Here is a 12,471-nt window from a genome sequence, read left to right on the forward strand (position 1 = left end):
ATTTTAATCATTTCTTTTATTTACTGATGTAAAAACTATTTGATGTATTGTATTATGTTATTTATGTTGACAGTGCATGGTGTACATTTAATGGTGCGAGCTGAGGCTGGCGATTTGTCTTAAACATGATAACAATCTCTGTGCAGGTATGCATTTACAACATTTTTATTTTCTTGATGTATTATGAAAATTGTCACGGTGCATATGCTAGTTTTTAATTAATTTCTATATCGGGTTTTCCTCTTCCTCTTTCCTGTCTCCTCCCTTTTCCACCTTTTTTTCCTGAACTGAAGAGTGCATGGTGTACATTTAATGGTGCAAGCTGAGGCTGGCGATCTGTCTTAAACATTATAACATTTTCTATGTGCACTCAAAATGGCATCCTCTCATTATTAACCCAACACAACCAAGATTAAAATAGAATATGGTTACATAACCCCAGTAGCAGATCTAAACACAGGTGGAGCTGGGTTAAAGGATGGTCTTTGGAAATACACTGCAGCTTGGCAGCGTACAATGACGTGGAGCATTTAAACTGATGAAGTGGAAGCTCATTGGCTGCAGAGAAGACAGCAACTAATCTCCATAACAAAGGAGCAGATTTGGTGACCTATCAGGCTGTGCACGTAGTAAAGTTTTGTAGCACAAAATTCAGTTATTGATTTCTCTAAACTCTAAAATGTTCCAACCATTTACATGACAGTAAGACAATGTTTTTTTTAGTTATTAATGTAAAAGCAATACATTAATAACTGAAATTGTACTTGTGTTGCATATAACTAATAATTATTAGTTGAACTAATTGTAAAATGTTTAAATATAAATGCTTCAGACAACTGCCGCCATTAAAAATTGTTGTACAGTAAATTACGCTGCTATTTTGGCACTTTCCAGAAGCAAAAAATACTTTCCTATTGATTATGTCCAAAAAGAAAAAGAAGAAGAAGAAGAAGAAGAAGAAAAAGAAGAAGAAAAAAGAAGCTCATTCCCAACGTTGAATATGGCACGTCCCTTACAGGTCAATCCAATTAGCCCTGAAACGGGTATAACACCTCATAACATTGTCATTCTGGGCAAAAAAAAAAAATCACCCTCAAGATTTAGGCTACATTCACTTAGACGGAAAGTGAAAGTGACAAGAAGGCAATTACAAAAGGAGGTCTCGTCCGGGTTTGTTCCATCCTACTCAATTAAGTTCCAGTTTCATTAATGTCCCTTTGCATCACTTTGCTTCAATCAAGTCTTGCGGCCCCTTACAAACGCTACAGTGATTTTCGGCGAATCACATTAAAGAAATGAACTTTCCAAATCCAGCCGCGTTATTTCCGATGCAGGAGTAAAACAGGCTGGACGTGTCCTTCCTTCTCATCCTGCTCTTGACAGCGCGGGCCGTGCCGTGTTTATTGCTGAATAATTACATTTTAAGCACTTTAAATGACTTTGCTTCATCAGACTGAATGATTAATTGCGTCGCAGGATGAGGATTGTGAAGTTAATATGAGCTTAATGATCGGTCTGGTCTCTCAAAGTTATTGAGAGTTTTTTTCTCCCCCCTCTCCCATCTTAGCTGTGAGTAATCTGCATGAACTTTACTTTGACAGTTAATATCGCGCTTTCATTTCCTTGTTGGTGTAATTGTTTTAATTATGTTGCGTTCATTATTCAACAGGGATGATCTTATAGCTCCAGGGAAATGATATTTTCTGAACAGGTTTCCATTCGAGCGGGGAACAAACAAAGGACAAGGATGACATATGCCAGAATAAACAATGACAAAATTGTTACGCGCCTGTGACCTTTCGCAACCGCTTTCAAGAAAAACAAAGCGAAACAATCGAATACGAGCAATTTAATCCACTTTTTGTATGTTTAACTGCCAAAATGAAGGCAACACGGTGGCTCAGTGGTTAGCACTGTCGCCTCACAGCAAGAAGGTCGTTGAGACCCGGTTGGGTCAGGTGGAGTTTCAGTGTAAAGTTTGCATGTTCTCCTGGTGTTTGCATAGGTTTCCCCACAGCCTAAACACATGTTTAGTGAATTGAATAAACTAAATTGGCTGTAGTATATGTGTGTGAATGAGTGTGTATGAATGTTTCGTAGTACTGGGTTGCAACTGGAAGGGCATCCGCTGTGTAAAACATATGCTGGATTAGTTGGTGGTTCATTCCGCTGATGAATAAAGAGACTAAGCTGAAGTAAAATTAATGTATGCCAAAATAAAGCGCAAAATAATTAACCCATGAGAAGCGCATGGTGGTCTGTCTGCCATGACCTGCCAATGCTCTCCGAGCCTTTGGTCGGTTTCCAGTCACAGTCAGACTTGCGTCCTGTCCAAAGATGGTATCAGCCAGACAACAGGGGAGCCATCTTGGCTCATATGTCTACCAGTGGCAGAGTTCTTCGGCTTGACCTTTAGTCTTTGAACAGCAATGATTACAGAGGGAGCATTGGGCTGCCAACCTGTAATCTCCAGCGACAAACCCTTCTGGCACAAAGACCTCTGGACCCAGATCTTGGCTCTGTCTCAAACATTGCCTAAGCCTGACTATCCTTTTCAGCAGCAGCACCATGTTGGCTCTAGCGAGTATTGATTAGCTGTAGTGATGGTGCACGGCTGCTTCCCTCCAGATCACAGACGGCAGCTCACCATACAGCCATTCTGGATAGGTTTCCACCATGACAGATGGCAAAAGTTGATATGATTATTTATTTATTAAATTTTTTTTGTTATAGCTGATGTTGAAATGTGCTCACGGTGGCCTAGTTTAAGTATTGCATGTTCTGAAACTACAACAAAGAAAAAGAGTGACTTAAAAACAAAAATAAAAGCAAAAAACAAGGAATCTGTCAGCCTCCTCAGAGACGCAGACGCAGCGGTATCACTTATCATCTCACTAGAATGTGGAGGATGATAATAATATGACACTGGGTTTATGAGAAGCAATTGCCAGTTTGATTTCCACTAAGCACATGGATATCCTCCTAAGCTTGTCACAAAACTCTGTAGGAGGTTCGATATTATACACTTGGAGTCACTGAGATAAACCTGAAAGCAGTTTTCAGAACATTTCTTTGACACTCGCGGAATTCTTTATCTCTTCGTGCTGAGAACTAAAACTTGAATGAAGATTCTAAACTTACAACAAGAACAGAGATTTCACTGTTCACAACAGGACTGTACATAGAGCTAAATCAACAAAAAAATATAGATTTTAACTTTTTTAACTTCTCAAATTTACCACACTGTTAAAAGTGATTAGTTACTTAAAGTGAGTAAACCAATAAAAAAGCAACAAGTTGACTTTGCAAAAATAATGTAAATAAACCCAAAGTCCCTTTTTTAAAATAAAAGTAAACTAATCACTTTTATCCCAATACATTTTTATCATATATTTTTCCCCAGATTTTCTGTATCTAGCAAAATGAAGTCTGTTCCAGTCTCCAGTGTGTCTTCTAAATTCAATTCAAGTTATAATTGTAGATTTTATCGACCTAATGAAGCACCAAATATGTGATATTGTGATAATTACAGTAATTATTTGAAAACAGACATGCTAAAATAGTCTGACACTGTAAAAAGGGAATAGTTGAAAAGTAAGTACAATTAGCATAATTTTTAAAATTGGAACTTAACAGTTCCAAGTTAAAATGGGTTTACTTTATTTTTGTAATGTCAACTCAGTCTTAAGGCTATTTGTTTACTCGCTTTTAGTAACTAGTCACTTTTTACAGTGCAGAGTAAATATAGTAGTAATGATAATAATGATAAAAAAATTATGATGATAATAATAATAATAATAATATTACATAACTTGATATTAACAAATACATCATTACCTGTCTTTGTCATGACAACTTGATGGTACTAGAACAACAGAAAATGGCATTTTCTTGACCTGAACTACAGAGGTACAAATTTCTTTGTCTTTAAAATGTCATTAAATTAAGTGGCATGGTGGCTCAGTGGTTAGCACTGTCGCCTCACAGCAAGAAGGTCGGTGGTTCGAGTCCCGACTAGACCACGTCTGTGTAGAGTTTGACTGTTTTCCACTGTGTTCACATGTGTTTCCTTCAAAAACACGCTTAATAGGTGAACTAAAGAAACTAATTTGGCTGTAGTGTATGTGTGTGAATGGCATCTCCAGCATATGAGATATGCCGGAATTATTGGCGGTTCATTTCGCAGTGGCGACCTCTGAAAAAGAGACTAAGCTGAAGAAAACATTTAATAAATGAATGAATGTCATTAAACGATAAATTAATTACTATAATTAGTTGACACTATTGACACTTTTAATGAGACATTTTAATGAATCATTAAAATGTCCCACTGAAAAAAAAATGATTAGAAAAATATTCATGTCACAAATTTAATGGCCTCATGGCAATCATGTTCATGACAAATTTATGACAAGTTATGACAAGACACTAACAATTTTTATTTATTTTTTTTGGTCTAGTTGTCATGACAAAGTCAAAGACAGGTTGTGATCTATTTGCTTATGTCAAGTTGTCATTACAAAGACATCTCTAACAATGCCATCTTTGCATTTAAACTGACATAAAAGAGCTTATGACACTAAATGACAGTTAACAAAATGACAGACAAAACTAAATGACAGACAAAAGCATTCATAAAATCTCGTTCATATTCAAGTTGTGTGTCTTATGGACACCGCTTTAATTAAAGTCTTACCCAGCGTTTTATAGGAAGCAAAAATAAATCCTCCAGGTCATGCATGTCTAATCCAGTTATGATAGACAGACTAACAGACAGATGGACAGTAACCCTGTTCCCGAGAGAGTTTTGGGACAGTGGACAGCAGTTCAGAGGGCTAGTGATGGGATTTGCTCTGCATTATTCAAAGTCTGTGTTCTTCTCCATACTGGTATTCATGCATATAAAAGAAAAGGCCTTTCAAGTGACCCAAGAAGTGGAAGACGAGGGCCTACAGTAACACAAACTGTCCATTTGAGCTAAATCTTTTATCATATGCTGGAACTGGGCAGCAGGGTGCAAATCCTGTTCCAAAAAAGCACATACTATTCAGGGTGTATAAGGAAGATACACCAAAAGAATGAAGTTCTTAAGTTCTTAAGGCAGGCATAAACATTCTCCGAGATATTGCAATGAGAAGGTGGGAAAAAATAAAATAAACATGTAAATGCACAGCAGATCCTGTGCTGAGAATGCAAATGCACTTTTGAATATATCACTGTTCCAGAACCCATAATGATAATGCACACACCGGTACTCTCTCATAAAAACAACTCCACTCATCCCTAATAAAAAAAAAAGGCATGCTCATCAAATGCCTAGAAGGAGAGAAAAAAAAAAAACCCACAAACAGTGCTCCAAATGTCAACAGTGACTGATTGATTTGCTGTTTTATATTCTGCAATATATAACAATTACACATCCAGACATGTAGATGGCGCTGTAAGCACTAACCTCAGCTGCAGGCACTCCCTCAGGTGGACGGCAGTGGAGGACGATCATGCCATTGATTGGCACCTCCATTCCCTGCGGTTCCTGCTCGAAATTCTTCCTCAGGTCTATATGAGAAAATAAAAAAGCACAGGTAGCATATGCTGCTGCACTACGCATTGATTGACTCATTGATCAATTCTTGTCCTGAAGGAGCTAATCGCATTAAAGCAATGGCATCAATTTTGGGTGGTTCTATACAGGCCTTAATTTAAAGCAATACATGTGAGCATGGACCACAAATATATGTCACACAGATATATTTTTGCCAATTTAAGCATATTTTTAATTAGTAATTGCTAATAACTTAATTTGGACATTAAACATTTTCTCAATAATTAGATTTTTTGATTTTCCAAACTATCAAGCAATAAAAACCACATTTATTTAGTTTTCATATGGTGTACATGTCTCAAAAATCCCAAAATGTGACGCTCAGATCACAGATTTTCAAATAGCTGCATCTCAACCAAATATTTTCTTATCTTAACAAAATGTACATCAATTTAAAGCATATTTATTCCAATTTCATATTTTGTATATTTCAAACATCCAAAAAAGTAACCCTCAGATAACAAATATTTAAATAGCTGCATCTTGGCCAATTTTATCTTAAGAAAATGTACATCAATTAAAAACATATATTCAGTATTCAAATGGCATTTACATGAAAGCCTCAGATTACAGGTTACAGATTTCAAACAGTTGCATCTTGACCAATTATTATCTTATCTTAACAAAATGTACATCAATGAAAAGCACATTCATTCAGTTTTCATATGGTTTATACATTTTAGAAATCCAAATATGTGACCGTCAAATTATAGATGTTCAAATAGTTGTATTTTCGGCCAAATATTATCTTATCTTAACAAAATGTACATCAATTTACAGCATATTTATTCAGATTTTCAAATAGTTGCATCACAGACTAATATTATCTCATCCCAACAAAATATTTATCAATGAAAATCATATTTATTCAGATTTCATGTGGTAAACATCTCAAAAATCTAAAAAAGAAAACCCTCTGATTACAGATTTTTTTAAATAGTTGCATCTTGGCCAATTATTTTCTCATCTTAACAAAATGTATATCAATTGAAAGCATATTTATTCAGTTTTCATATAGTGTATACATCTTAAATCTCCAATAATTAAACCCTCAGATTATAGATTTTCAAATAGTTGCATCTCAGACAAACATTATCTCATCCTAACAAAACGTACACCAATGAAAAGCATATTTATTCAGATTCATATGGCATATACATCTCATACCCGTCCCCCATAAAAAAGAGAAAACATTATTGTTTATATAAATCCTAATAAAATTATATATAAAAATTACACATAGAAAGGCTAAACAGTGGAACAGTTGAAAGCACACTGGAAGTACTAAAATACTAAAAATAAAACTGAGGAAAAACAATAACAGTAAACTATTAAAGAAAATTATTTAAAATTTTCAAAGAAGCACATAAAAAGGGCTAAAACCAAAATGAAAAGTGAAAGCCAAAACAAAAGTATTATTAAATATTATAACAGGATAAAAAATATATAAAACTAACACTACTATCCGAGCCTTTTAGCAATAATAAAAGGTGCATGTTTGAAAAACCTATTTGGAAAATCTCAGTACTTCTGTGAGGTCCATGTGATGCAGCAGTTTCAATCAAACTTAAAAAAAAAAAGGTTGAAATCTAAAGTGATTTAGCAAAAAAATTAAATAAATAAATACAAAAATAAACTAATATTATACTGACAAGCAATGCGAACGGTGGCTTTGCGACTCTTGGCGGTGCCTAGATGACTCCAGGCCACACACAGACACCAGTAGTCCTCCGGTCCATGGAAATCCTCCACCTGCTGTCTAGACACATTTATCATCACCTCGCGGATCTTCAGTCCTGCACAGAGGAAAAAAAAAAAAAAGACTGAGAATGACAAAGAGACTCATTTAAAATGGTCTAATGACTACAGTCTTTGCAAATCAGAACTAACTAAAGGTATCTTTGCTTAGCTTAACTGCACTTTCCAGCAGCTCGACTGTTTCCAAAACAATGCAGCTTTCACAGTAATGAGCTACCTTTTCCAAATAGCAGCAGTGCAACCTGTTAAAATGTTGTTATATCACATTGTTAGCACAGTGAACTGTATAATCAAAAGAGTTCTCCTAAATGCTTCTCTCTTACAATTCACTGATTCAAGGCTTGGCGCACAGGTCCCTGAAAGGCATTTATTATTCTGTTTTGTAGCAAATTATTTAGTTAAATGCTGTTATTTATCCCTGTTTATGACTATTTGTGATGTATAATTTTATTTGAGAATTATTTGTGTATGTTTATGTCATCCTAATTGAGTTCCCCAATGATTTCTTGTGTTCTAAGACATTTTTAAAAAGACATCTCAATTTAAATGTGATTACGCTATGAGAAGCTTAACGCATGAAAAGTTTCCAAGTAGCTTTAAATGGAGTTTAACAAATAGCAGACACTTAAATTAAAAGCCAGTTAAACCATATTCCCTCAGAGGGTTGGTGCTCTAAATAAACAGCCCTGCTTTTACCACACATTTACCACACATAATGCTTTCTAATTCCAATATTGCATGAGAATTTTGTAGGATAGAACCGTACCAAACCCTTGTGGTTCCTGCAAAAACCAAGACCAGGTGGGAACAGATTAAAGATCTTAGGTATGAGTCAGGGGGCAGGATTATGGGAATTATTAAAAAATAATGCACATATTCCTATAGAGGATCTGGGTGATTTTTTAAAAGCATTCCCAGGCTGCTTTCCAACCAGGCTGCTCTATAATGTATTCTTCCTGTCATAAGCCTAATTTTAGTACCGTTGTCGTGCCGACTAAACATTAAATTATGCAGGCGATGTTTGAGGTGGTGGATTACGCTCTTCGCACAGTTAATGCCCAGAACCCTGGCTCTTTGGAAAAAACATGTTTCCACCACCAAAAAAAAAAAGTGCCAATACACTTATTTAGCTGCACTTTTCAGATGAAATTAACACTAGAGGCAGTAAAACGATAGCAATATTTATTCTTTTCCACAGTAATTATGTTCAATGACCTCAAAACACTTTGAATTGTAAACTGAGAAGGTGTATACAATATTTTGGGTTATTTATTTACACAATAATTAGCCTGATCTAACGAGGAAACGTAAGTATTTTAAGTTTTGTCAGTTTAGGGGCTAATTCGTAAGAATTCGTACAAGTTCAGTAGTATAAAAATGTACGATCCTAAAAAGGAGGCGTGGCATCAAACCCCACCCCTAAACCCAACGGTCATTGAGTGATGAGCAAATCAGACAAAATTGTACAAATTAGATCATACAAATTCATATGAATTAGCCACTAAATCAAAAAGTTACAAATTGCTGTGAGATTGCTTTGGAAAACCTTTTTTTGAAAAAAGTTTTTAAAAATCAACACTGTTTGAGTGATTTGTTGCCAGCTAGTTGCCTAGCATGCATAATGCTGAGATTTAAGTTGTTTTGCTATACATTTATGTAAATGAGGTTAGTTTTGATAAGTTGTCATCTGTATCTGAGACAATTCTTTCAAAAACCTAAAGGAATCCTTTTATTTTACTATAATATATTTTACTGTTTGCATCACATACTGTCACATCTACCTCTATATGTAAAACAAGCTCATTGGAATTTCGTGCTTTAGCCGATATTTTTGTGAAACCACAAAAACTTCAACATATGCTTTACTGGAGTTTGTTAGTAAAATGAAGGCTACGTGGGCAGTTCGATGCTATCAACATTTATTCCTTTTCACCTAAATGATATACAGTGACAGGGACAAGTTATCGACAAATAAAGGACTGTTTTATTGCAGTTCTTTGCACAACACCAAAAAAAAAATGCTACAAAACAACTTGGTGATTTGTAATCAGATGCATTTGTCTTATCTATCTCCATACAACTTGTTTAGGGTAGTCCGTTTGCTCACCAATTCAACTCATCAGCTCATGAGGAGAAACTAAAAGACCTTTAATGGGTGTAACAGACAAAGGAGACATCCAAAACATGCAGTGTTGGTGGTCCTCCAGAAATGTGGTTGAGAAACGCTGCACTAGCGGATTTGCCATCTGAAAGATGAAAAATTATGTACCATGGAGCATTTTAAGTTTTGCAAAAATGTAGACTGAGGTACTTATTTCCATTATGCCTGACCTGTCCATATGTATGGCTTTTTCAGCATAGTAAACTTGCTCTGTAGCTCACCTGGTACACCATTATAGATGTGATGTTGAGTGCTTGAATACCCTTTAAAAAAATCTGGGTTCCACACAATTCTTTCATGTTGTCCCAACACAAAATGATTAAGTTAACTTAATTTTTTTAAGTGGATTGAACATAGATCAATTTAGTGTTGATTCAACTCATTTTAAATAAGTAGTTTGAACAAACAGAAAAAAATAGGTGTATTAATCCTGTTCAACAAAAACTGTTTGAAAAAAATGGGTTCAAAGCTGATTAAAAACTAGGAACATTTATTTTCTTTTTAATTGACCTGTTTTATTTACCTTTAAATTACACTTTATCTTTTTTTTTTTTTTTTTTACCACGATCAGGGTATGGTGGAAGTGGAGTTATAGCATTTTGCTTGTGTTTATTAGTTTCATGGGAAAAATAAAATGCTTGTAGAGCCACTCACTGGACATTTTAGTTGTAAACTACTGCAATATAATTTATTTTTTGCAAAAACATCCCCACAGACAGACAGACATACTATTCATGCTCCTGGGTTGAAACAAACTGCATCTGAGACCAAAAAACACAAGGTAGTGCAACATTTCACATATATGCTGCACTGCTTTATGTTTTTTGGTTGCAGATGTGTACACGATGTCTCCACATGTACACTGAAAAAAATTATTCAAAGATGATTCCTTGGATTTACTCAATTTTTTTACGTTAAGTGGTTGTAAACAATTTATTTGTGTTGAATTTAAACAAACAAATTAAGTTGAACATAATTAAACTTAATTTGTTTGTTTAAATTCAACACAAATAAATTGTTTGCAACAGTTTTGCATGCAACACTTTTTTCAGTGTATGCTTTTTTCTTTTAAACTTGTTCTGTAGCCAACCTACAGTGCAACACTAATATACTGCAAAAGAGTTAAAATAAATCAGATCTTCTCCTTTAACAATATATTTAGATTAGGGTTGTATTTTGAACTACAGTAAAACATTAACCATATAGTCCCACTCTGAACTACCACAATACATGCATTAACTGATGCAAGAAAGTGTTTATGTTTATTTGTTTCCGAGAAAATTTCTCACATTTAAGCACCATTTCATCAGACATCTCCCTTTAAGCTAAATCAACACCAAAATTACTAAAGCTAAAGCTAACAGCTTAGCTGCGTTTGTGAAATATGAAATTCACATCATTAAAATAGTAACAGCTTTACGGTTATAGAATAGTTAAGTTTCTATAACTAATTCTGTCATTTTTCTTTTTTTTATATATATATATATTTGACACTATCCTGGTATTGTTTGTATTTTAAAAAGAACTATCAAAGTAATTTTGACTTGAGCATAGATTGGAAAAAGCTAAATGCACAAGCCAGGGTAACATTACGCCTCACAGTGAATGCCAAGCCAAGACACACTGCAAAAAAGCGAACCCTGAAATGCAAGAGCGAGTTAATGATTACAAAAGTGAAAACATTTTTAAATGAAACTGTGCTGTGAATTAAAGACACAATTACATTAAGGGTGTGCAGAGGGAGAATTACGATGGTGAAACTCTGTCACAGACGGCAGTGTTAATGCGCGCCTCCGTGTGGGTCTCTGTGGGTGTATTTGCTCTGCTGAGAGAAAATGAGACTCATCTTTAATGATATTAAGGTAAGCAATGGAAAATCAATTCGAAATTGCTCAGTCCAAGAAGCGCGCTTGGCTGTGAGATATGAGCAGCGAGAGAGTCGGATTTTCAAATGATAAGGGTATTGCTAAATAAAGGGAGACTGAGTCAGGTCAGGACTCTAAGCATCTATAATCCTTTAAATCTGAATGATTATCTTTCAAACGGGCCTGTGGGGAACAAAACAGAACTGACAGAACAGAAACTGAGCTTCCTGTGCCAAAAGGAGAGGGGAAAAGACACACAGAACAGACTAAGCAAAGCACACCTGCTCCAGATACCTGCCCAATACAATTCCCCTGCTGACTGCTGCGATGGAGAACTGTATATTTAAACTCTAATATGACAATGCTGAATATATTGCTTGCAATGCCTTGTAAAGGCTCCTGTGGATAATACAAAATGAAAACACTGCATTCTGGGTTATACAGGCCGTAAATATTAAAGGTGCTGTAGGTAATTGTCTTCAGAAACAGAAGTGCTGGTTAAAAGTTTCTTCACATTCCGATCCGAGTAATTTTATCTCATCGGATTTTTGTCCGCTTTTCCGGGGCCGGGTCGCAAGGGTTGCAGGCTTAGGAGAAAACCCCAGACTTCCCTCTCCCCAGACACTTCCTTCAGCTCCTCCGGGGGTTTCAGAGGTGTTCCCAGGCCAGCTGAGAGACATAAGCCCCTTTCACACATACAGACCTTTCTGGAAAATTATCTGCAATTTTCAGGAAAAGTCTGTATATGTGTGAACAAGACCTTTTTGAAAATACTGGTAAATTCGCTCCAGCAATTTTCCGGAAAGGGAAGTTGTAACATTACCGGTAATTTGCCGGAATGCTGCGCAGTGTGAGTGCGTTCACGTCTAGATTGCACTGACATTAGACCTCTACACCAGCCAATCAGAACACTCAGACGCATTCACACCCGCACTGTTTTTAAAAATTAAAGCTTTTTTTATATTTTTCCAGACACATTTAGCTGTTAGATTTTAGTCAGATAACATTTATATGTTCTTTCTTAATGCCAACTGTGTAAATAATTATCAACAAGATGCTTATGATAAGCTGTTGTTTGTTTACCT

General features: G+C 35.5%; 1 protein-coding gene across 2 annotated transcripts in view; it reads right to left on the minus strand.

Annotated features, from left to right (window-relative positions):
• Window positions 1-12,471, minus strand: part of unc5da (unc-5 netrin receptor Da) — a 357,597-nt gene that overhangs the window by 87,110 nt on the left and 258,016 nt on the right. For both annotated transcript variants that reach the window (XM_087300128.1, NM_001328349.2), the window contains 2 exon segments: window positions 7,255-7,398; window positions 5,453-5,556 (listed from right to left, as the gene is read on the minus strand). In XM_087300128.1, coding sequence (XP_087156254.1) covers window positions 5,453-5,556; window positions 7,255-7,398 — 248 coding nt within the window.

The sequence above is a fragment of the Danio rerio genome, chromosome 21 (genome assembly GCF_052040795.2).
Source record: "Danio rerio strain M-AB ecotype USA chromosome 21, GRCz13ab, whole genome shotgun sequence".
In the NCBI taxonomy this organism is placed as follows: Eukaryota; Metazoa; Chordata; class Actinopteri; order Cypriniformes; family Danionidae; genus Danio; species Danio rerio.